The sequence below is a fragment of the Falco naumanni genome, chromosome 7, assembly GCF_017639655.2.
Source record: "Falco naumanni isolate bFalNau1 chromosome 7, bFalNau1.pat, whole genome shotgun sequence".
NCBI lineage: Eukaryota > Metazoa > Chordata > Aves > Falconiformes > Falconidae > Falco > Falco naumanni.
The window spans coordinates 14,413,996-14,441,369 of NC_054060.1; the positions used below are offsets into that span (position 1 = coordinate 14,413,996).

Here is a 27,374-nt window from a genome sequence, read left to right on the forward strand (position 1 = left end):
ACTGAAATACTTTGGAGCTGAAGCATTTGTTGGGAACTAAACTTAAGCCATTAGTTTAATGCTGAAGCTAAATGTGTCTTGATTGTTTCCCTGTGATGTCAAAATCTCTAGCCTATGCCATTTTTGAAGGGACTATACCTTCCTTATCAGAGCAAACAGGCAGACTTCCCCACCAACCCTTCCTCTTCTATTGCTCTGAAAAATGAGAAAGAAATGACTGATCACACCAGAGCAGACAGCAGCAACTTTTCCAGAGAAAGGGAACATCAAGGTCATGGCACATGCAGCACTTTCATCACCAAGGTCAATCATGTTCATTTAGGGGGTCAAAAAAGAGATTGTGATGGTTTCATACCACAATTTCTTCAGAAGAGTACACAGAGATGAAGTCAGAGCATTTGTAATGCTCATACACTTGACTGCCCTTTCAAGTAGGAGTCATGTATAAGATGATATGAAAATATAGTCTCCTTAAACCTGGAAGTATCAGGGCCGCATGTGTCCTGCTACTAATCCACATTTGGCCAAAGCTTTTAACAGTTTCAGCTGTACCTTACGATATCTTATGCCAAGCACAAACACACAGACATCATTTCAGCACTACAGCATGCAGAACAACGGGAAAGATGACCTGCCATGCATGCTCGTCTACGCAGCTCCGTTGTCGATGTTGGAAAGCAGAGCTTGGTTACAGGAAGACTCGGATGAATTTCCATTGTCCAAAGAGCCTTGATTTTAAAGAGGGGGGAAACAGCAACCATTTCTGCATGGTCAGGTTCTGGCAGCTGTCTCATTAGCTCTTCCAGTCTGCCATATCATCTGTTTAGTCCTACCCAGTTCTGTGTAAAATATGGCCATATGGTTTATATGTGAGCATGTTGTGCCAAGGTGTGGATTCTTCCACACTCTGGTAAGAAACAGCTACTAGGTACTACTTTCCCCCACCAGTCATACTTCTGTGCAAAATAGAAACAGAAACATACTATACGAACAATATAGTACACAGGCATTCTGCATTACACAAGTGCCCAATATGTTACACGTTTTACAGAAAAAAGAAGAATCCATGTGTATTTTATATTTCTGTATGTATCCTACAAACATGTACCCATCCAGACATTTCATCCTCGCCCATTTTCAGAAGGGCAACAAACTGAGAATGAAACAAAACTTTATTAGCATAAAAAGTACATATTAAGTAATCAAATTCCTTCAGAGCATCTGGCACGTTTGATACATCTTTCTGTATCTGCTACAGCTGGAGGAAGAATAGGTTGTAAGATGTCAGAGGTTTAGGGTTAGAGGAGGGTTGGTGGTAGGGTTGGGTTTTTTGGTGCCTTTTTTTAAGTTATGTAAACAATTCAGTGAAACCTATACAAGCAGAATATTACCTATCATTTGTACACTTAAAAGTTAAATAAAAACCAATTTTAGCAATATAAAAAGCAATATAAAAAAGTATTCAGATGCATGACATGCATCAGAATGAAATCTAGAAGGACATGACAAGTAAGTGAACCTGTCTTAAAAGTTAGATCACACTGGAAATTCTCTGTAAATATCTGCATGGCTTGACACAAAACATTACCAAATTACCTGGTTCCATAAGAAATCTGTACAGTTGCATCTATTTTAACTTTGTTAAACACAATTATATTAGAACAATAGACTGATAAAAAGGAATAAGGAAAGTTTTCTCAAGTTTAACATTTCAAGCTGCCTATTTGATAGCGTAACTAGACAGAGGTAGATGTCCATTATTAGTAGCCAAGCTATTCTAGCAAGACCTTTTAGCTATCTTGCCAGGTTTTTACATTCAAAACCAATGTGAAAAGGCTTCATAGATGAAGGGCATCTTTCAAAAAGCCAGCCAGAAAACCTGTATTGCTGATGGAAGTACTTTCAATTATATTGCTGAAAGTAAAGAGTATGTAAGAATAAATCATTTATCAGACCACTGCAAGGACACCGCTGATCAAGCACTAGAGCTCATGCAGTCATTTTAACAAAAGGGAAATTAATTTGTTCATTTCCTATGCTTATTTTAGAAACTGAACCATTGCTGCCTATCTGGCTCATAACTAGTCAAAATAAGATTGTAGGGTACCACGACGGCGGATATCACACGTCCAGCAATGGAAGCCACCTCCCAATGAATTGGCATGGCGAATATTCACTTTGATTGTAGAAATGCCTACAAGAAACATACATTGCATACTTTAAAATTAAAATATCAAAATCATGTAGTAAGCTTTGATCAGAACATTAGATAAAGCTTTATCTAATCATGCGGCTAGATGAAAGGAAGTACAGGAAGTTATCTCCTACTCATTTGTTAAGAATTTATTTTCCCAAATTCTAGGCAGAGAACAAGCTAGAAACATAGCTGGCTTGTTTATTCCAGCAATACTCTCAGGAATATACAGCGCCTGGAGCACTGCCAGCGTTTGATGTGTTACGATGTGCCAGTAATAAAAAGGAAAAATTCAGTCTTCGGAGTATGCAAAGAATTAGCTGAAATTCTGCTACAGTATATGGCCAGGGCACATTTACATAAATCTGTGTGAGCATTTATGGTTCAGACACTGAATGTGCTCTTTCCATTGCCTTTCAAGGAAAGAAGCACTTGAAGTACAGAGCTCAGAGTCCCTTCTTCTCTGCAAGGGGAAAGAGGCTGTTATACTTACTACCTAGGTCAAGCTTCCTCCCACTTCTTTTCAGCTCTGAAGCTTCAGCTGTTTCTCAGTTTATACAAAGTCCAGACAGATGGACTAGGATCAGAAGACTTTTCTGTTACGAAGCTTGCTTTTTGTTTCACCATGGTACCAGTCCTTCTATGTTCACAGTTGCCATCTACTACCTTTGGATCATTCTGTCCTTCCCATAATTTTTCTCCCTTTAAAGGAGTCTTTTGCTACTGGGGAGTATTATCTTTTACTCTACAATACAATGATCCCCCACTTCCCTTGCCTTATCACCCACCAGCCTTCTTCCTACCCTGTCAACTTTTGCGTCACCATGTACTTGTACTGCAGCAACAGTTCAGCTGGCTGTAGCACCAAGCATACTAACCACCTATGAGCCACAAGAAGATCTACATAAATCTTTCACTCCCAGCATAATGGAAGCAGTTAGATTAACTGCATGAGTTCAGATTTAAGTCTATATTATTTGTCTTTGCAGTGAGCTGTGCATAGAAGACTTTCAGATTTTATATTCAATTACAGTTCTCATGCCACTGCATACCTAAAGGAATTGCAGCGTAACATAAGGTTACACCCCACAGGACTGAAATTCTCCATAAATGAGCAGAAATACCTCGGTTAAGTGGTCTTAATTTGACAGTTTAAAGTACAATGAGTCTGAAACTAGAAAAATCTGAAAGTGTTTTGGCAATGAGGTACAGCCTGCTCTGCATTACTCCCCAATACATGCACTTAAATTCTCCAAGACAGATTTTGACCTCCAAACTGAGCAGACAGTTTTACATTGAAAAAGCTCATTCAAAAGCTTTTTACTCATGCTAGCAGTAAATTCAATTGCTACTCATACCTTTATTTGCTGCAATAGTACGCAATTGTAGGGGACACAAGATGTAAGAAGCCCATATCCATATGTCTGAAATATTCAGAAGAGAAATCACTGAATGATTCTTACTTGCTAATCCAATTGTCTGAATACCTTTTCCAGTGCTGGCTGCTTTGAATAATTTAAGTAAAACCTCCATTCATCCTGATGTGTGTAGCTGGTGTCATGATCATTTTATTTTAAGTGTATGTTGAAATATGTTAGGGCATACCCAGATTTTCAAACATCTTCTGAATTGATGTCTCATTGGCATCCACCATCACACGTTTCTCATCCAGCATTAGGACATTCATGGAGAGCCATTTAGAAGACATCCACAGTGGGTGATCTAAACACATAAGAATGAACCCATGTTGCCCATATCAACACTCTTAAGAATACTATTGAAATTCTTAGAGAAGAAAGAGTGAATATACCATCTGGGATAAGTGGCACTGGGGGGCGAATCACAGTCCAGCCTGCTTTCTTGAAGAGCTCAATCTGAAAGAACAATATAATTAGATTCTAAACAGAGTTCTTAAAGCATCATATTATGTCCTCCAACCTATGCCATATTATCTCAGGCTATTTCAATATACATGACATCCTCTTTTCTCTGTTCACTACTCATGCCCTCATTCAAGTTCCATCTACAAACCCAGTTTTCATACAAACATTTTTTGAAAGCCTTTCTGAGCTTTGCATACCCCTAGCATTTGTTTCTACTGGTTTTATATATGCTAATTATACTAAGATATGTTAAAGGCAAAAGGTAGCACATGCAGTTTGGATTCTGTGAAGTAAAGATGTTAGTAGCAGCACAAAAATATTAAATTCTTTATTTCTTTTTTATAATTTCTTACCATATGACTGCAAAAGCCATTGATATGCATTACACTGCCATTTATAGAAACAAACCCACCAAAAATACCACATAAAATTACATTTGCATCTTGCTTCGTAAGAAACTTAATATGTAGTTTATTTAACAAAGGGAACAAAATAAAAGCATCCTAGGGAATAATTTGTGTCTTTAAGAATTACACAAATTAAAAATATAAGGAGGATAATTTGGCTAAGAGAATTGGCTCTTCAACTTTATTGTCTGAATACTCCGAAGAGCTCTTTGTTCAAGTGTTGCCACGAGGTGGAGCTCCGATCCTGAAAATTTAAAAACTTAATCTGCCTGGTTTGCCAGGATTTTAAAGAAAAGTTGCCTTTCACTTGCACCTCACACACCCCACCTCCCCACCCCCCAGCTTTTTCCGGTCATCAGGAAATGCCAGATTAGTTTTTACAAAAGAAAGCTACGTCTATCTTTTCTGTCTACACAGACAGCAGTCTTCCATGGAAGAAGTCCCAGGGAGACCTCTTAGAACTAAGATTATGAAAAACAGAGGAAGGGAAAAGAGGAGGAAGAGATTATGATTGTTTTTAAAATTGTATTCTTATAATAGATATTACAAGAGGCAGTAATTCAATGGGACCATATGCATTTAAGCCACTTGCCAAGAAGAGAGTAACACTGCTTCCAAGAGCTATGCTGTGTACATGATTCCGTAATCTCTGCTGCATGAAGCTCTATCCCGCCAATCCACTATTGATCAGCTATTCCCATGTCGTTGTACAGCTGCTGAAATCATGGGGATCCTCACAAAAGTCCTGAAGCACTGACAGGTAACTTGTCTAACATGAGCTCCTGCTCTCTGGAAGGCTTTCTGATCCGATTACAGTTTAGCAATATTAGCTTTTTTCTCAGAGTGGTAGTAAGTTTTAATACTGAACCATTCCTCTCCTCTTTCCTACTTTTCAAAAAGTATTTCTCACTCAGTTATTCAAAGCTGAATTCCTGAGAAATTATCAGCCTCCTGCCATTGGTACTTTTAACAATACCAAAGGAAAGACTTCCAAAATAGGAATAAAAAGGAGGATTACTCATCTGCGCTGCAGAAAACCCTCAGCTTCTCCTTGGATACAATTAATATGTTGAAGTAGTGGAAGTGTTCAAAGAAGTAGTATATTCTATGTACTTGCTTTGATACTATATTGTTACAAAATAGATTACTTCTATCATATTTAAACCATGAACATCGGAAGAAACACACAACATATCTGCATAGCCTCACAAGAAAGCACTAAGAGCAGTAGCAGAAATTTGTGGGAGAACAATAGTCATTGCACTACTGAGAAAGTTCTAGAGTCAAGATACAAATACATCTATAAGTTCCTGAACAATTGAGTGCTATTAAAATCCAATAGTTTAATATTATTCAAGTGTATACAAAACAGACTTGTGGATTAGCAATTATACAGCAGGGACCTAATCAAGTTGAGTCATTTTTAAACACAAAACACTTTCCCCTCTGCTATGCTCTTACCTGATGGCAGGGACGGTCTGGGTTAGAGAGCACAAGACCAGGTCCAATGATATTAAAAGTGGCATCAATGTGCATAGGGTTAGGATCCTTAAAGGATATTATATGCACTCTATAGTCAGGTGCAAGGTGTCGCCTCATCCATTCAATGCCCATGTAATTTGTAACCTGAAAACAGGACAAAGTTTCACTAGGCTAGAACATAAAATGCATCCAAGCTTAGTTTGTCTAAGGTTTTCTTTAAATATTTAAAGCCATAATAATAGAAGTCTGTGCCTTTAGCTAACCCTCTTAACTGTAAGACAGTCTCATCCTGTATATCAGACATTAGACATTTCACGAATCGTAACTTTTGCCAACACTCTTACGTTAATCCTGTCCAGGAATTTAAGAAGACATAAATACAAGTATCAAGACTGATACCAAAACTGTTGGATGAAACCTTTGTTTACCTGGCTCCTTTGTACAAAGATATCTTTTCCCGCTCTAATAAAGTCAGCAGCATCAAAGCATGGCTCAAATTCAGTAGTTACAAATTTTCCCTGAGCAGCTAGTTTATGTCTGTCTTCAACAGAGTGGATTGGATAATCCTAGTTATAGAAAAAGGAATAACAACTTTAAGTTGGAGATGGTAAGGGAAAGTTTTCAAACTATTTGCTACTGAAGAGTACTTTGAAACTAAGAAAAAATGTTTATATTGATAGCTGGATGTTCCTGGGAGGTGGTTTGGTTTATTGTTACTAGAATAAAAAAAAGAAAGTATAAATGTGGAAGCCCAAGTAACAGGTTTTAAGTACATTCAAGGATAGGTGATGAGATAAGAGACAATGGTTACACCAAGAAGCTAACTGCTCTTCAGAGCCACCGTCTTTATAATAATTCTAGCTTCTGGATCAAAAGTATTCATTATCACTGGAGTTTAACTATCAGTCTAACCAATCACCGCACAGTGACAGAAATACTGGTATGCAAACTATTTTTAACAAAGGCAGACTCCCTACTTTTTCCACATTTTAGAATGTAACAGTACTTCAAACTAGAAGGTAGATCTTCAGGAATTTAAATAAATTTTAGAATGAAACAATGCAATTAAGAACAAATGAGGTATGAAAACCACAAAAAAACCTACTGGTTAAGTAGTTTCTATGCTTTAAAACAGGGTCTGAAAGTTTTCTAATACCAACAGATTATTCTAAGGTAATTTTGTTTAACAAAGACTTGTTTGCATTGTTGATAAGATGTCACTGTTCCCAGAAAGTTATAATCATTCCACAACCAGTTTTATTGCACTTATCGTAGAGGCTCTTACCAAGGTCCTAACACATTTGGGAGCCTATAGGAAACTACCAGATTTGTCAGAGTCAACATTACAAGTGAAAAAAAATTAAGAAAATACTCACTTAAATATTTGGAAGGCAAATACTCACAGCTTAGATCCTCCACTATTTTTCATGTAACATTCAGAAGATTACATTTAACTTTCATGTAATCATCATGCAAAACAAGAATTAAGAGGGGTTTTTCTGTGACAAAATAATACGTTCTTTTCCACTTTCCTGATACACTCTGGACATATGGACCTCAGACATATGGATATTCTCAGGGAATTTTAATTCTTTAAAGTAATATTTGTGATGTCTTTCTAGCATTCCTTCCTCTTCAGTAATGCTAACTTAAAGCCAGTAAATAAAAAAATTCAAAGCAGACTTGAATTCAATAGACACAACATCCTGTTTCTTATCCCCTAATTACACATACTCAGTTTCAGCTGGAAAGGCTAGAGAATAATTGCATACATTAGAAAACCCACACATTTCCAGAGCTGTTTTGTGTCTTTTCCCCCTGCCCCAACTTTGGGAAACCTAGATATCAGCTTGAAACTATCAAAAAAATTCTGTATAACCAGAACTGAAATTCTGAAGCAAAATGAGAACAATACCTGATCATAAAGTTCATCTGCCATTGTGGGTTTGGGGGCAGTTGTCCACTTAGCACCACAGTTGAAATAATCTTTTATTATTTTCCTATATGCTCTGTACTCAAAGAACCGAGCACGCCAAGCCATAGGCGCTTCAATAATTTCATTTCCCACGACCAACAGGATGTCTCTTGGCATGGCAGCATACATACCTGAAAGGAAAAAGGCTATTAACCTATGAGAAAAATACTCTTTTCTCTAGCTTACTCAATTTTCACCCTCCTTTTTACCATTACTTCTACGCAAAAGAATGGCAAAAAGAATCTTCAGCAAAGTCAGGAAACCAGCACATAATTTGAGGTACTTACATTCTTCAGTAAGTTTCTAGTAACATTTTTTGTTAAAAATACATGCAACTTTTGCTACAAAGCTTCTTCACTTGTAACAAGTTCGCAGCTAGATGAAAGCCATCCACAAACTACAAGCCACCATTTCATAATTTGGTTGATGGAAATTAGACAAATGATTAGGAATTACTCAATTATTACACAATAAAAGGTGGAGAGCAAGTTTTCCAAGCAGACCTCATTTCTTTATATGCCATCCTTTTAAAAAGTAGCAGCACAGAAGAGGAATTTGATGGAACACAGAAGTAGTGCAGGAAGTAGTCCCACTAGACTTTTCATTAACATTATCTGTTCCCTAATGAGCTTGAATTCCACTAGAACAACTTAAGAACACATTTGACATGAAAGGAGGTCAGAGACTATGCTTGACGCAAAGCTCAGTGTGAGCCAGTGTGCTCTCACTACAAATAACCAAAGCCACGTAGCGCTATACAAAGAGGAATGTAGCCATTAGGTAGAGAGACATTCAGATTTCCTTGACACTAGTGAAGATCCTCCTGGAAAACTGTTTTCCATTTTGGTGCCCATTGTTTAAGATGGGTCCTTTGTTGAAGGGCTATCAAGATAGTCAGGGGGGCCTTACAGCACATGACCTGGGAGAAGAAGTGGAGGTACCTCAGCTTATTTCATGTGGCAAGTAAGGGCCAAAGTAGTAACAGCTTACAGCTACTTTCAGGGCCATTAGACATGACAGATGAACACTTCTTGGTAGTGGCAGTGACAACACAGCAAGGGAATCTGTCAACAGGTGCTGCTGTGGGAAGTTCAGGTTAGGTATTAGGAAAACGTCTTTCATTAGGATATCCACGCAGCACTGAAACAGGTCAGCAAATCAGGTGGCACAGTCTCCATACCTGGATATTTTCCATGTCATAGCTACACAGAGCCATCACTGACCTCATCTAGCACTAGTAACAATCCTGCTCCAAGCAAGAAGGCAGATTAGATGATATCCAAAATGTCTCAGACAAGAGCTAAACAGGCAAGGCCTTCAACAACGGAAGAACATTTACCTGTAGACTCAAAGTCAGGTGTTTTATACTTCACAGACCAGTCAATTGGATCAGGCCTCTTGACAATTACACCTTCTCTTTTCAAAATATTGCACATTTCTTCAATTTCAGCAATAGCTTTTTTTAAATGGCCTTTGGGGAAGCTCTGGCCTCCAAATTTCTGGTAAAATCCCCAATACTTTTCATATGTGTTGGCCTAAAACAAAAGGACAGGTAGGTGACAAAGAATAAGCATCAGTTATTTTGGTAGAGTGAAATAGATGAACATTAAAAATTGTGTCTCATGCAAGGTTTCTTGTTCTCCTTTCATTGACTTGCCATTGTTTTGTACGTGTGATGGCCCTAACATGTCATAGTGTGCTTTATATTTGATTCCTACAATATTTGTATAGTTGCTAAAAATTGTCAATGTCCTGCTGATTCTTCTAAAATAAAGAGGCAGGAGAGAAGGGAGGGGGAAAAGGAAGGGAAAAGCATCAATGCTGCAGATAAATGTTCAATTATTCCTGCTTGAGAATCCCTATCCTGGTAGCACTCTGCTGTCTTTATTTTTCGCCTTTACTACTTCTATTTATACACACCATTGGCAACGCTTCACTCAGATGTTTTATGATGTGCATGTGCTCAGTCATTAAACTTATATAAGTGCAGGTGTTAAGACTAACTGTGAATGGCTGCTGTCTTCACAAACACTTCCATACAGTAATGAAGTTAAGTTTCAGCTGTATGTGCCAAGCAGGCTCATTGAACTAGCAGATAGCTTCAGCACTGCTAATAGACTGTACATGTGGCATGACTCCCAAGAAAAAAAAAAAAAAAGTCCTCTGAGGAACAGCAGGAAAAAAGGGAAAGCCGTTCTGAATGGGGAGAAGAAAGCACACATTTCATTCCCACTTGCAAGTTTAGTTTGACTTTTAGATGGGATTTTCAAGGTATTTCATTTCTTCATAGTTTTGGATATACATGGATCAGTAGCTTATATTACTTGTTTCTACTGATGGAAATACAATTATAAATGTAATAAATATCTCCAGAAGTCTCTTCCCCTTTTTAGCCATAGCTCTACAAAAAGTATCATTATTTATCCAATTACAGATGAAACCCAAGAGACTACATTACATTTCAGTTGGTATTTAGTGACTAGTATTGCCAAGCATCTATGAAAGATTTGGTCCTTATTACACTAGACCTGTACAAATCCACACCAAATGCTACAAAGCCTGCTATTTAATAAGGCTGGCAGATGAAAACAGCCTTAGGCTCATCTCCAAAACACATACATCCGTAGTCACCTTGTTAAAACCTCACTTTGGTCACAGTGGTGACACCAGGAATTGTAAAGCCATCCCAAGGACATGTAATACACCTTATTGGCTAGAAGAGGCCATACTTCAGATACAGCAGCAGTCTAGGAAATGTCAGAGATACTACATTCAACTGTCAATGTTGATGTAAAGCAAGTACAACATTTACAGATCTAAATCCTCCGCTCCTGAAATCCTGTGATGTCTTCTCAAATTAAAAACTAATTCAAAAGAATGTCCTAGTTAAGTTAATAATGTCATGGCTAAGAAAATCCAGACACAAATGATGATGCTTCAGTTCAGTGTATCTTTGGAAGTACTTCATTCAGATTTATAAGCTGGGAAACCAGCAGTTTTGATGGGTCTTTGCTAATACTAACATGACAGAGGAACAAATACATATGGAGCCCTTCCACAACAGTGGAAGGGATGAGAAACAGGTGAACAAGTGGTCAGGCCTTCCTTCTACCAGAGTCCTGCTCATTCAGGCAGCATGAGTGACAGCAATGGGGATGCAGGGAGAATCTGCCCTTCCAAACACAAGGTTATCTCCTGACTGTTATAATTTGTGATGTGTTTTTTTAAAGCATGTCAGGTCCAGAGCCTCAGTTTTTCCTTATACAACTAAAATTCGCTAGTTTTAAACTGCAGGTTTTATAACCAATATAACCAGTGACCTCCATTCATACTTAGCAGAAGGCACGTGATGCACATCAACACTAGTATTGCTATTTACAGGGACAGTAACTGGGAGTTCTGGCTATCGTATTTCACTGGAGCAACACACACATAGATGCCTTACCTTTCAGCCACAGAGATTTTGCAGAACAGCTGAATCTATTAATAAATTTCAGTATTGGCAAGGTAGGCTTTGGACTACTGTTTGGGTTTCTCAGCAATGCCCCCAGACAAAATTACTGTTGCAGTTTCTACAACAAAATTTAAGACAAAAGCAGAGAAAACTAGAAGAAACCACATCTCAGCTGGCATGCTCTATTACTATTCTGTTCTGACCTCATTTGGTTAGTTATGGCTTAATGGGCAGCAGAACCAGGCTAGCCATCTAGCATAGAATCATAGAATAATTTAGGTTGGAAAAGACATTTAAGATCATTAAGTCCAACCATTAACCCAGCACAGCCAAGTCCACAACTAAACCTTGTCTCTAGAGTGCCGCATCTACACATCTTTTAAATATCTCCAGGGATAGTGACTCAAATACATCCCTGGGCAGCTTGCTCCTATGCTTGGCCAACCTTTCAGTGAAGGAATTTTCCCTAATAACCAATTGAAACCTTCCCTGGCACATCTTGAGGCCGTTTCCTCTTGTCCTGTCGCTTGTTACTTGAGAGAAGAGACTGACCCCCACCTTGCTATGACCCCCTTGCAGGCAGCTGTAGGGAGCGATAAGGTCCCCTCTTGAGCCTCCTTTTCTCCAGGCTAAACAGCCCCAGGTCCCTCAGCTGTTCCTCATAAGACTTGTGCTCCAGCCCCTTCCCCACCTCTGTTGCCCATCTATGGACACACTCCAGCATTTCAATGTCCATCTGGTAGTGAGGAGCCCAAAACTGAACACAGTATTTGAGGTGCAGCCTCACCAGTGCCAAGTACAGGGGGACAACCACTTCCCTAGTCCTGCTGGCCACACTATTCCTGATACAAGTCAGAATGCTGTTGGCCTTCTTGGCCACCTGGGCACACTGCTGGCTCATATTCAGCTGGCTGTAGACCAACACCTCCAGGTCCTTTTCTGTCAGGCAGCTGGTCACATTTCAGCCAGTTAGACATTTGATAGAGTATTTTTTTCTGACACTAAAGCTACCCTTTAGCCATTACTTGAGAACAGAATTTTGCCTCATTTAATGTTACAATGTAAAAAAGTTAGACATGCTTTTTTCCTTATTCTTTCTGTATACTCACTATGGCAGTTTTAAGTACATAAATGCACATACATACACTTGTATGCTAGAAATGCCTGTCCTCATTTGCTTCTTTTTCTGAATCTGCTAGAATACCTTTGGAGTGTCTGAAACAGGATTCCAGAGGTTGGTAACTGAGCTTCAGCTTTCAAGGACTAAATGCCAGCCATAATGAAATCAGTGGTAAAGTTTTCATTGTGCTCACTGGGTCATGATTCCATCTCAAATGTCCCAGTGTAAGTCAGATGATTACTCTTCTATCTGAGAATCAGAACTACCAAGCTGCTGTAACTCATTCACACTCCTCCAACCACTTATGTTTCCGCCCAGAATCATAGCCCAGATTCTAAAGAAAAACATAAAAACATGAAAAGGCTAAGGGAAGAAAAGTTTTCTTCACAAGTACATCCCAAACTTCCTCTAAACCACCATTTCTAGCACTTTAAACGTATTTTCAGTATCTTTGTTTGCCATTCCTTCAATGTCACATCAGAAGAATTCCCTTTCTCTTTTTAACTGAGGTCTTCTAGTCAACTTTGTCAACATACCCTTTAAAATTTTACTGAGGTCTCCTCAGCAGCAGTATGCCAGCTCATTTTGCTGCGATAGATACAGATTAGGTACTGCCTTGGAGCTAGCAACATGCTGTACCACTGGAAGAAAACAATTCAGGATCATCCCCACAAATGCAGGTAACAACATATACTTAGCAACTTTAAAGTCCAGGTAAAGTACACAATAAAAATCTGGACCAAGCCCACTGTTTGAGTGTTCCTGTTCTAAAAAACAACATTTCAAAGAACAAATAAATGTGGATTTATTTAGGTTGCTTTTGTAGTTTTAGGCATAGAAAAAGCCTGAAGAACAGAGGTGTATGTATTCCCATATAATACATACTGCAGCACGTAAAAGCTGCAGGGAGCTATTTAAACAGAATAGTCCTGCTAGTCTACAGCTGTAGAACTCAATCTTTCTCAGCTTAAGTAGAAAGCTGCACTTTTTCAAGTGGTAACCTACTCAGATTTGAGCCCAACTAAACTTACATCAGTCCTATCAACTATCTCAAAAGCTTGAGTATGTACTTTGATAGCATCAGGGCTACATAACTAGAGGAGATTGCACATTAGAGATTCTCTCCACTACTGAATTCTGTTAAAACAGCTAATTCAGTTGAAACCAGAAAGAAAAAGCACATCTGCCACCAACATGACTATGCCGTAAAGTTTCACAGAGGAACTACTTTGAAAGAAGAATCCTCAAGAGTAAACACCACACCTCGTGTGCTGCAAAGCTTAAGTAAACCGCATATATAAACCCCGCGTTATTTCCTATTAAGGTTGCTTTTTTTATTGTTTACCTTAACCTCCACAGAAAAAGGTGGGACACAAGCATTTTCAGCTCTTCCCACAATGACCTCTTCCAGTGGGTCCCATTCATTGTATGAGCAGACAGGACAGTCCTTAGGCACAGGGCTAGTAGCCTTGTTGTCAGCAGCAGCACAGGCGTTCTGGGAGGCTGTAGCTGCCTGGGTGCTCTGGAAAGATCGCTGCACCCATCCTGTAAAGACTCTTCCAAGCTTAAAATAAAAATAAGAATGAAATTTATGTTTCCCTTACAAAAGGAAAAATGCAACGATTCAGTCCACCAGTACCTTGCATGTCATCCCAAAGCAATGTACCTTATTTGGAGCGTTAACCGAAACACAGTGTTTGTTACAGCCATTCTAATTTATTCACAGTCAACTAGATGCTTAAAGGACAAACTGCTTTTTAAAATACATGTGGTTTAGAAGGGTAATGGCATAGGAGCACAGCACTCACGCTGAACTCTGCTGCTGAGCTGGGAGGATGCATGGGTGAGCCCGAGCCCAGGAAGCCTGCAGCTGTCCCACAGCTGTCCCGCGCCCGCTCCCCACCGTTCGGAGCACTCCGCACTCGCCAGCAGGCAGGGGCCGCACAGGACCCCCCCCACGGAGCATCCTCAAGCCCAGCACCCCGCACTCAGCGCCGGATCTGCGCGGTACCAACCCGCGAGCCGATGAAATGCGCCGCCTCGGCTCCGCGGCTCCCCCCGCGCAAGCACCGCACTCGCAGCATCCCTGCTGGCAGGACAGCACCGCTCCGCACCGCTCCGCGCCCGCACCGCCGCCTTTGTAACAGCCCGCCACGCCCCGGGCCGCCCACCGGCCCCCTCGGGGCGGCGACCCGGCCGCGGGCGGCTGCTGCTGGGTGGCGGGGGGCCCCGGAGGATGAAAGAGCAGCTGGAGCCACCGAGCCCCAGCCCCAGGGAGGCGCAGCCCGCCTGGATGAGGCAATCGCCACAGCCGACGGACGGCTTCTTTCAACATACCTGGACTGCATTGCCACAGATGGCTCTGCAGCAGCAACTCCACTTCGAAGATTTCCAGTCGGGTTTAAAACTCCTCTCTACAAAGTGTATTTAAGCGAATCATTCTGTTATTTTCAGTCATCAGATATGTGTATTCTTCATTAAACCTATAGTAGACCAAAAAAAAAGTTACCAAAATTTCCAACAATTTATATGTTAAGAATTCATATTTTCAGACTACAACCTAGAGATGTTGTGATTCACCTAAAAATTTTTCATTCTTTAATTACTGAGGGAGTGTTTCAAGAATATCCCAAAAAATTTCAAATCCTGGCTTCTCAAAATGCAGTGGTATGATGAAAAGTGACCTTAAAATGAAACCCAAAACGGTAGACCTATACTTATTTTCCCCTGCAAAATTTCTCCGTGATAAAATTAACAAATTATCTTCAAAAATACTTCTATCTCAACAGCACTGCAGTCCTCAAGAAATATGTTTGCTACCAGCTCTACATGTATATAGCATATCTCCCTTAGCCTGATAAATTATTCTGCATTTTCTCAACTTTGCAGACAAGTTCACTTTTAAATCATCTGATTTTGCAAAAGTAAAAAGCAGACATAGCAAAAAATTAGTTTTGCCTGCCTGAGTTATTCCATTTAAAGTTGTAAAAATCTGCATCTTTCTCTCAATTATACCAATTTTGTTCCTGCCTTTATCACCTGTGCAGTGCCTAGCATTTCTGCAGCCTTGATCAATACTCCTGCAGCCTATATGCTTTGTTATCTGAAGTGAGCACAATGGGGCATGGCTGTGCACAGACACGGTGTTTAACATTACTTCTATATGTCAGATCACAGGGTAGTGCTAGTGAACTCAGCAGACATATCCATAGCAGGAAAAGGTAAACATACTAGTAGTAACATATATTAAAATGTAAGCTATGGTCTTAGAACACAGCAAATCCGCTATAATTTTAACACGCCTCAGATATATGAGTAAGCAAGTTTTATTCTACTGGGTAGTTAATGAGTCAGCAGTTTGCCTTTTTGGCACAGGTAGATGCTACACCTTCCCAGGAGAAACAGGACAGTGCAAGTTCTCTCTTCATGAATTTACACAGTTCTCAGAGAAAAGTTAATCATTTCAGTTGGCATGATATCAAGCATGCTTCACCCTGTTTAATATGACTGCAGAACTTTTCCATAACTCATTTTAGTTAGGACTTATTTGTGACATAATTGCCTCAAACACTATTCCTGTATCAAAAAGGATACAAGGATTATTTTTTTTGTTTCAAAAAGGAATTTTCTTGATGTTACTTAATTCTTAGTTGTCAATTTTTGTCATCTATTTAATTTTAAAAAAACCCATAAGTTTATGCTAGTTCTGCTCAAATGCTTGTTATTTGATTCAGTTGATTTTACGAAGATCACCCCACTCACATTGACCTTCTAAAAAAATTAATGATTGGCTTGTGGCTAAATCCAAAGGTCTTGCCTCTTTTTCTGCCCTTTTCAACTTATCAGCTAGTTTTGGACCTTTGGATCATTCTTTATCATCTCAGTTTACATAGTTTTTTCTGACTCTGCACAATACTTCTTTTACTACTTACTACATATGTTTGATGCTTTAAGGGTCCCCAAAATCTCAGATCCCCTTTACTCATAGTAAAGAGTATTTATCTTCCAGCCTTCACTGAGTACCAGTCGTTTGACCTCCAGAATGCCCTCATATGGGCCTTGATACCTGCAACATTACTAAGGCCCTAACCATCTAAAACACACAGTGGTATCCCTATGCTTCTTTCATCATTTGACCATCTTCTGGATCACTTGAAAAAATATTTCATTTGTGTCCTTAAAGCAGTCACTTATATATCTCTGTTTACATCTTTTTATTCCTTAACACCCAATACATACATCATGCAGTTCACATTTATGGTGTATGGAAGTGTCATTCCTCACAGTTCCCTCTTTGCCATCAAAACGAAAGCCCTCCTGCTTTTTGTATGTCATCATCTCCCTCTTCTACAAGAAAAGCTTGATCTACCAATCTGCATTTTAACAGTGACATAAATCATGGAGCACAACAGCAGTAACGATTATTCAAATGTAAACAAAGCCAAGTTCATTCAGATACAAGAAAGTTACTTAAACATGTGGTTGACTAAGCAGGTGCTAAGCTCTTTGGATCAAAAATGTTGTTACAAAGATCACATCATTAACGACATTACACACAATTGCTAAAGTCAGTGTAACACCTTGAAAGCTTAGCTCACTACCCAGAAGCTTGCCAATTATTTTCAGAATTATACGCTGATCTAGTAAAGATATTTTGTTCCATTGCAAACCTCACCTCAGTATGGAATTCTAACTTGAAACAGGAATAAGAGCTTCAAATCGCTATAGCTGAGATCTGGCTTATAAAGATTACCTAGCAAGTTGGGGGTTTTTTTGGTTTGGGGTTTGTTTGTTTTTTTATGGGGCTCAATGCATTTTTTAAAATACTCTCTCCATCATTTTTAATTACATAAGGTGTCATTCAGGCTTATGTAAAACCATCTCATTCTGATAACTAGGTAAACTGTTTAAAGCAATGTAATTCTAGTTAACAAAGCACAACATTCTGGCCCGCAGCATTAGAGAATAAGGTATTAAGTAGTAAAATTCTAGTTTAAACCCACAGAATTAGAAAAAGACATACAAAAAGAAAAAACATGAGACATGCAGTAGAGAGGTTATCCTTGGCAACAAGACCAGTGTGTTAGTGAAGATCAAAGTATAAACTTAGCTATGTTTTAGGACAGTAGCTGGCCTCAGCTCTCACATATATTTTTCTTAACACATATCTAACACAAACAGAAGTCTCAAGGGATTATACTACTGTTCAAATGTGAATTTCCATCTGTCTAGGAATTGAGGTCCTGCCTTTCAGAGCATACATTGTTGTTTAGATTTGTAATGGGGTAAAGCAACACATCTGAAGCACTTGAGGGACATGATGTCTAAGGTTAAGGAATAGCTTACCCTTTCTTACCAGTATTTCTGTTATATTACCGATTAAAACCATTTGGTATAAGATATCTGGTATAAGCTGGTCTTAGCATTTACATATATTCAACAGTTTTACTCATCCTTACTTTTACTTAACTTACAGAAATTTACTCTGTTCAACCATACAAATGTGAGAGACTTCAGTTCCTTCTAGTGCCTTGTCAAGCATACTGCTTGCTAAATTCTAGCAGACTACACCCATAAGAAGAGAATTTGGCACAGCAAATCTTATCTGCTAGCTATCAGGAACAACATAGAAGAATCCAGTATGCTTCTTAGAAAGCAAGTTTCAAACTCCCTGAAGTTCAGAAGTCTGGCTGTTCCAGATGGGAAGAATAAATGCACCACAAAATATTAAAATTACTTTTTTTTCCTCCCTTAAGTTCATAATTTTGTAGTCAACTCTGAACTCTAAAAAGTCAAAATATTTTGTTACACATAATTAAAACAATTTCTTTAATTTAAAATATTTCACTTTAACTTGTGACCTATTAAGAGCTGAAAAATCAATGTACTATTTTGAAAGTCTTTTGAAAGATATTGCAATTTTAATAAAATAATATAAATCTTGCTTTATCATTCTTCACACTTAAAAGAAAGAATTAGATTTAATCCCTCATCCAACAGATGTATGTAAAATAGCAGGAAATTCTTCCTCTCTAATCCCAGCTTCACTGAACCCGATTTAATCTTTAAACTGGCTGACAAACTCTACGTGACTTCTATTTTATCTTTTGTAGTTATTGAAGGACAAATCCTGTAGTTTTGCCCAAATGCCAATTCTGGGTACTTTTTGAAAGATTTTCTGTCCTTCTACGTCAGGACATCTTCACTGTGGGACATGCTGAAGTGCCAAATTCTTTGTCAGACTGAATGCAACCTGCTACAATGGAGTTTTGACTACAGAATGAAATACTCTTAGTAGAGGAACTAAGCAAAACTGATTTCCTCTCTTTTTGTGCAATTCATATAGTAAACAGTAAATCATAATTATAAACTGGATGGTATTTACCATATTCAGAGATCAGAATTTACAAGGAACTTCCATTATGTGGTGGATACACTGGTGTGTAATAGCTCTGCAACCTTTCTGCTAGTTGAGGCACTTAAGAGGTCTTTTTATTCCTGTTCAGCTAGTTATTATCACAAAACTTGTAGGAACTTAATACCATTGAGACCTATGACCTTTTCTCAAATTTGTCTGAAAGCAGCCAACAGGTTCAAGTTACAGGGAGGGGAAGGAGAGAACACAGACATGTACGCACATACACAACCCACAGTCATATAACCTTATGCTCTTAGGAGGCAGGACCGAAACCTTCCTCATCTTTAAGACATCAAAAGATCAAAAAATTTCTCATGTTTGAAAGCATATGATTTATGTAGATGTTTTCTCTATGAAACTTAGGTACCAATAGATCAAAATTTTGTGAGATTGTTAGCACACTGGTATGATTCAATGTTTAGTGTATTATTTTGTTTTATTAATGCAAATATTGTTCTTCATATCTTTCTGTTAAAATGTCTTAAATTTCATTGCAAAGTGCAATCCAATCACATATACAATCAAAATGCATTTCAACATCTGTGATTCAAAATAACGTCTCAATATTAATACATCTTGCACTAAATTTCAAGCATGCCTGATAATTTAGTAAATACTTTAACTCCTTTTTTGGGAACCAGGCAGCTGGAATACTAGAAGGACGTAGAGAAACAGTTATGTATCCCTATGCAAAACAAGGCTCAGTAAGGAGCAAAGGAAGCAGTTCAGGTAGTAGAGGTGCATATACGTGAAGGGCAGGAAACTGGCCAGTGAGGAGATAGAAATTGCAATTGAAATAGCAAACACAGTGACAGAGGTCTGGTGAGATAACGATTAGACAAAACTTTTGGCTTAAAAGTAGTAAAAAAAAAAATATTCTTGAACTTTGAGCAAATAAAATAGTCCTTGTTGACTGAATTCACCTGATTTCAAGAAGATGGGACTTCCCACTGTCCTTCTGGTTACTCACAAATCACGTTACATCATAGCAATGTTTGATTTAATAATTAATTTCTTTTCCTAACAGAGCTTGCAGAAATCCACATTCTGACTAGCTACACTGTATGTGCACATAAACGTGAGTACCAACATACATATAAATATCTGGTTTAATTTTAGATGTCATGTTTCTATTATAGAAAGGTGACAAAGCTGAAGAAAATTCTATGAAGGCAAGGCATTTGGTGATCATAATCCATGATATTTAACACTCTGTCATTTCCAAAGGCAGTGCAGCCGTGACTTCTGAAAACCACCCGAGGTTCGTGCAGCAAAAGGCACATCATTTGGTGGCATAGATTTCATTCAGACCAGTATTTCCATGCATACAGTAACATGATCTGCCAACATTTTCCAGGGTCAGTACTTTCCCTCAGGGCTGCCAAGTGAACTTCATGGCTCTAGGACATTTGAAATCTCTTGAATCTCAAATATAAGGTCTTGTGACACAGCCTGTTGTACATCAACTTTTAAAATTCAAAAACTGCTTCACACCTTTCTTGTAGAATATTTGTAGAAATTATTAATAAAACCTTGCTGTGCTCCTGAAATCACAGCTGCATCCATTTTCCTCTCACTCCCACTGGAGTTAAAACTGCAGCCATATCACATTATACATCCAAACAACAATTTCAAAAATTCTGATTCCTTTAACCACTGTGTGGGTGGCAACTGCAAGTAAGCTATGGCCTCCCAATGTAAAGAGTTTTTGCATGGTTTCTGTGGCAATACTTAGTGTTTGTTCCACATGTTTTCTTTCCTGGAAGAGACAGGAAGCCTTGGCTCTCCAATAACCTCTTCTCCATCCCAGGCTTCCGGGAGAGGACAGCCCAATGCACCAAAGTTATTGGATCTCTATTTACTTTAGGGAGAATGCAACGAAACCCAGAGCTCCTCTGCTTCTCTTTTCTACACTGAGCCACAGAACGCCTTGAAGAGACTCCCAGACAAGAGGAATAGCCACAGAGCCTCAGTCACTCTGTGCAGATTCTTAAGCTTTTGAGTATTCCCTTTGACAGACAAGCAATTACTCAGTTACTATTTTCTAGCATATGCATGCAGCTTATTCACATGAAAAAGGTTGGAGTACCCTTAGACTAAACTAGATGGCAGATCTTGTCTGTTCAGTTTGCTACTGCTCAGTATATAAGGCTGTGAGAATAAAGCCTCTTTTCCCCCCTCCCTTTTTCTTAGAAAACAGGTTCTTTGATAAGCATATTCCATCACTTGATGCTTTTGTTGGCAGCACCTATGCATGTTGCTCATACTGTAATGCCCCTGAAAGGTTTGCTGAGTATAAGCTTGCTTTGATTGTAGGATAGTAGCAAATTATACAAGTAGGGTTTGATTTGAGTGTCTCCTTCAGAGGACTTCATAAATTCATTGTGAGTTTTATGCTGAATCAGATTCAAGCCTAAAGTTAGTGGTTAAAAAACAACACAGGATTTGGACACATGGATATCATCCACTCTGCGATCACAAATGAAAATACATGGCAAAGTCAAAATTTGGTGGAAAAGAGTAATTTTAAATTCTCCTAAGGTCATGGCTCAGCTAAGCTTTCTGCTTAATCCTTATCCTTTCATCTCACCTTGGCCACCTCAGTTCTTGAAAGATAACAAGCCCTCCCTCAGGAGAGAGGAGGGAGCAAGTAGCTTGCTTGCAATGACTGGGATACCTGGAGTAACCTATCAAAACTCTGAACTAGCTTCTGCTGACATAGCTCTGGAATGAGTTTGACTGTGCATCTGTAATGAACTAACATAATTCAAAATCTTTTTATGGGATGGAAACATTTTCTCAACGCCATGAAAGAGAATTGAGCAAGACTCCCTTTGGAGTTTCTGTATTAGGAGATGAGATAACCCCTGAGCTTTGACAGGTCCCTTCCCTGATCCTGAAGAGCACATCTATTCTGATGAATCGCAACCATGTCCATCCAAAGAAGACGAGGATGGGCTCAGTGTCAAGAATCTATCCAACATGAGGAATCTCTCACATGTCACTGCGGAATGTTACAATTTCATTCCTTGAATATCATACCAGTTGCTACTAACACCTTTGCAACAGAAAGATGAGTTTCACTATAATTCAGACAGCTTAATCTAGAATTTCTTTAGCCAGCCATAAATGAGCAGAGAGCTAGGTTTAAACTCACCACCCAATACAAAGTAGTTTAAGATTTTTAACTCAAATATCCTAGAAACACACACGGTATTGTAAGGAGATTTGGTAGGCAAGGTAGATTTGCTAGGAAAACAGTTTTCTAGCAAAACTAGTTCTTAGTTGCAAAATGCCTATTTCTTGAAACTGAAAGGTTTCATTAAGTTTTAGATCCAATAGATTTAGGCAGAACAGAGGAATGGCTCCCTTTCCTTCTTCCACTTTCTGCTTCAGTATTCCACTCTAGCTGCTTGGAAGACAGGCACTCACGGTCTGCTGTTGAGTGCTATGTGTACGCTACAAACCTTTTGGCTTTGCAGCAAAATGTTAGATCTCCAACTAGAGCTACTAGAGGCCTTTGAACACCAGGCCCTCTCTTAAGATACCATCTACATTTCTAACCAGTGGGCTAAGCTACTAAGTCCTGATGTGCGGGATGAAATAGCTAAGATCCATCATTATTAATTGCATACATAGTAATAGTACTGTAATTTCATGGCACCCTACTAACACACCTTTCATGTTCTGTGGAGTGTAGCAGATCTCCTGTACGTCTGCATTATTGGACATCGCTATATGGGCTATCTATATGGTTTTGTCTAACAAGTCATGGTGTCACAGCACTAGCAAAGCTATCAAGCTGCAACAAGTTTTTTTACCATCTCATACCAATATACTCTTCACACCAGTCCCTCTGCTGCCTTCTCCCAGTCTCTCTTCACCCAGAGCTCTAGTTCTCTCTTCTCTCTGCTTCTTCCTCCTCTCTCTTCCTTGGCTGCTCTCTCTTCCTTGGCTGCCCAACCACTTAACAGAAGCAGCCACACCTGCACTTTATCTATATCAGCCAACCCACCACCCCTGAAGCCAGCCCACAGTTGTATATTATCAATGCTAATTAACCCAGCTTCATTCCTCTACATCATGGCATGTTTATTTACAAGCAGGTTGCACCTTATCTTTTAAGTACAATGCCATTAACATAAAGGAATGCTAAAAAGCTTGTGACTGAATGCAGCGAAGTAAAGGCACTCCGTAACATCTAGATTCCTTGCTTTTTGGAGGGATCTGGGTAACCCATCAGAGAAAGCTTTCTTGGAAATTCCAGGGTCACAGGAGTGATTCACTCACTTTGAAGGAGACTTGTTTGGAGGTTGGTGATTGCAAAGTATTTCAGTGAACAGGTGTCAAATCAGCTGCAGATTGGACCAGCAAGTCAGCTCTTCTAGCTGACCTACTAGAAATCCTGATGCCTTACAAACCTGTAAGCATCATCCCTCAGAAACAGGGAAAGATCTGGGAAAATACCAATAAACTGCTGTTGTTAGCGTAGTTTAAGTGGTGCCAGAGTATGCATTTCAGGGATCTTCAACTCCTGAACCTCTGCCAGACAGGAAGGACAAAAACAGAATGGTTTGAACTCTTCCGCAAGTCGGTTCAGTGATTTATCACTCCATAGACTATGAACTTGGTTCTTACATCTACAAAAATTATTTTGCTTGGTTTAATACACACCTTGTACCCCTTCACAAGGGAGAAAGGAAGGGAACAGCAGGAGAATTTGAGATATAACATGTAGGGAAAGGAGATCAAGCTGTTACGTGTTATCTCCTCGTTCTTTCCTTTGCATTAGTCCTAATATTGGTACTAATATGATTCCTTGATGAGCCAGTTCTACTCAGTGAGTCTGCAGAGCACTCACCCAGCAAAATGCAGTCTTCTGCTAGCTTAGTGAGCTGAATGCATCACTGAAGTGTCAGAAGATACCAGAGCTGGGGCAAGGGAGGCAGTGGAGCTAGCGCATAAGAAGCAGAATCACCCCTTTTGGCAGCACCAATGAATTAGATCAGGTCAACCTGTCTCATCTAATTACAACTTTACAGAAATACTGTGGTAACACTGCAAATAAAGCTTTAACAGCAATGGTACTAGCTGTGAATTTGAAAATGGGACAGAAAGGCATTTGAAACTGGAAACTTGAGATGGAAGACTTTGGTTTGGCCATCCTGAAAAATAACCAGCTGTGGCTTTCAGTGGGAAGGATCAGGTGAAACAGGTAAGAAAAGAAAAAACCCAGCTGACCTGTTACACAGATTCACTGAAGCCACAGGTGATCCGCTCTGAATCCCATCTCACTAACATTCATCAGTAAATAGGTAAGTGTTGTTTTGTGGTATAATTATTGTCACTTGAGCTGGCTAGAATGGAGCATGCTGCCTTGTACCATTACAGTGAGGTCTCCTGTTGCAGCACTAGTAAAACTAGACAGCTGCAACAAGGCTTTTGCCATCGATCAGATTCTACTGTCCGTGCATGTTTCCTCATCCTCCTCAGGCTAGTCCACCCTGCTTCTTGCCTCTGCTGCATCCCAAGTCTTTCTTCTCCAGGCTCCTCTTCCAGCCAGGCTCTCCTCATCCAGGCCCCCTTTTCTCTGCTTCTCCCAGGGCCTCTCCTTGTCTTTCCTACATCCAGGGTGCTTTCTCTCCCCCCTCTGCTTCTTCTGGGTCTCTCTTCACCCAGTGCTCCTCTTCCATACCCCTTAGCGCTATTTAACTACTTGGCAGGAACCAGCCACAGCTCTGCATTATCCACGTCAGCCAACCCACTGCCCCTGAAGCAAGCCCACAGCTGTATATTATCAATGTTAATTAACCCAGCTTCATTCCTCTATAATTCTTCTACAGTCTCCCATCAAACCATAAAAAAAAAAACACCAAAAAAACAAAAAACAACCAAAAACCAGAAAATGCAAAAGAGAGAAGAGGCTGTCTGCACAGAAAATGCTGCAGCCTGAAGCATCCCAAGGTCAGCCAGCATAAGGAGTTGGGCTTTCCCATGCTCCCTTTCCATGTACCTTCCGTTTAACTAACAGGGAGCTTGAATCCCAATTTAATACAAACTTCCAGTTACTTGTTACCCTCTGGTGACATCTTGTGGATCACTGCCTGGTGGCAAACCCTCGTGGGTCTGAACCTGCGGAGTGGAAGTCTCTTTCAAGTCTAAGGAGCATTATAGCATCCAACAACGTTTAACTGTCCTTTATTTTTTCCTTCCTTTCCTGCTCCGTGGATAGCGCAAATGAGCACTGTAGCAGCAAGGTCCCTACAAAGAACTGAAAAATAGAAGTAAGCAAGAAAAAAGCAAATGACAGAGTAGAGCACAGAAGCTGAGAATAAAGTAGTGAATACATTTCACGAACTATATTTTCTATTAATAAAACAGATTCTAGTGCCTAAGGCTGAGTATAAGCAAGTATTGAGCAATTAGGATTTCATAGTTGAAGCCAAGGGAACCTATGAACTGCTTGCCACAGTAGCTGGAGCAAGCAAATAATCAGCACCACATAACCATAGCTTATTGTACCCTGCAAGTATCAAGCAACGCACCCTCTCAGTATGCCCGTGCATCATTCACAGGGGCTGGAACTAAAGACTCAACTCAGATTCAAGTTGTGACAGTAAGAAATAGAAAAGTTGGTAGTATTTTGCCAAAAATATTAATTCTTTTTGGATGGTTAATTTTGGAGTCTCCATTTCAAAATACTTATGTATTCATTATATAAGTTAAATTTATGTAAGTTTACTGTAAGTTGAATTATAACCTCATAATGTAGGAAAAAATCACTTCCATGTAACAAGAAATACAGTCCCTTGTGACCTCTGCAGGCACCTTTAAATTCAACCCATCCCCCACAGATGATACTGATGCAGATAAAAGAAAGAGTTCCATGAATGTCAGCTATCACAGAGCTATACTAGAAAGGCATCTATTTTTCAAGTGCTTCCACAAAGCATTAGGAGACTGAAAGCTGGAAATGAAGAGACAATGGAAGTGGAGCATAGATGTGAAGTCATAAACTCATTAGCTGAGCACCCACTGAAACCACAGTGAGCAGCTGCAAGCAGCATCTTTTTGCCACACAGCCTGTGCAGGCTCTGGAGGGGTGGTTGCGCATTGCTGAACATTGGCAAGAGGCTACCTGCAGGGCCAGGTCCCATGGGCAACACCCAGCACAGGACAGCACTGCCAACTGCCACCGTGGGCCAAGCCCTTGACAGGTTTCCAGCACCAGCTCAAGCACACATGGCTCTAGGAACACTAAACACGTGTCAACCTGTGATAGGATGCTCCATAAGCTCTCTCAAAAAAATCTGGATTTAGAGTAGCTATTTGAAAATAAAAAGGAAAATAAGGTATTAAGTAGGGTTTACTGAACTATAAAACCTAGCAAACAACTAAGTCAATAAAAAAGCACTCCTTCTCCCTAGGCTAATATTTAAATCTATACTTTGTTCAGCAAAAATACTGAAGCTTACAGACTGCAATTTATAGCCAAAGTGACAGCTGTTTGAGCAAAAATATCAACACATACTATGGAAGTCCATAACATTAGTCAAGCACAAAATAACCTGCCTAGATTAGTAATTCACACACAAAAATAACTTAAAAAACAGAAAAGCACCAGCCATTTCAGTCACATGACATCATATGTGATGCATTTAATGATATATTAACCTCAAACATAATAATTAGCAGTTAATTACCTATTAAAACTGCTATAGTAATGAGAAATACTTGAACAAACAAAACTATATCTAGCAGTGGACTAACACACCTTCACCCCTTGGGATTACTGAAGAAAAACAGATTGTCCCAGTGTGCAGCACAGACTAATTCCTAACAGGGGGTTGCTTTGCATTTATTTTAGAGAACAAAACAAATGTTAGTGCTAAATCAAAAGTTTCAGAAGGAACACTGTAGACATAGGGAGCTAGGGCAGGGCAGATATCAGAGAAAATAACATAAACTGGGAAAGTGTAGTTTGTTTCAAATTTGGAGACTATCCAAATGGCTAGTAATGTGGACATCATTACTGTTTAAACTGTTGAATTCTAGTTGCCATTGCTAGGTTAAGCATTGGTAAATATGGCCTCTGAAATTTAACTGGCTCAGCAAGCTAACTAGCTCATGACTGAAATACTTGTAGGCCTGAAAACCTTTACAAGGAGCCTGTAACTGGAGGACGGTCGAAAAGGTTTATCTCAAAGAATAGCTTAGATGAACAACATATTGTGAAAAAGCTGGCCACCAAACCAGTATTTGTTGTGTGAAAATGTACAAATTTTTAAAAATATTAGTCCTGAATAATAAGGCATCCACAGCTCCTGCTAAACGCCACTGGGGTACATTTGTGATCAACTAACCTGAGGCTTTTAGCTCTCCCGGCTGCTGATTATGATTCCATGCTAAAGTTACAGAATTAATGCCACTGTCCATGCAAG

The 27,374-nt window shown here is 39.4% G+C and overlaps 1 protein-coding gene across 1 annotated transcript; it reads right to left on the reverse strand.

Moving 5' to 3' along the window:
* Positions 1–1,154: 1,154 nt before the first annotated feature.
* Positions 1,155–14,646, reverse strand: GATM (glycine amidinotransferase). The gene is made up of 9 exons (XM_040602071.1): positions 14,531–14,646; positions 13,861–14,079; positions 9,281–9,476; positions 7,882–8,072; positions 6,395–6,532; positions 5,946–6,110; positions 4,005–4,068; positions 3,800–3,916; positions 1,155–2,194 (listed from the first exon to the last, which is right to left on the reverse strand). The coding sequence occupies exons 1-9, from the start codon at positions 14,597–14,599 to the stop codon at positions 2,082–2,084; spliced, it is 1,272 nt and encodes a 423-aa protein (XP_040458005.1). The 5' UTR covers positions 14,600–14,646; the 3' UTR covers positions 1,155–2,081.
* Between the last annotated feature and the right edge of the window lie 12,728 nt (positions 14,647–27,374).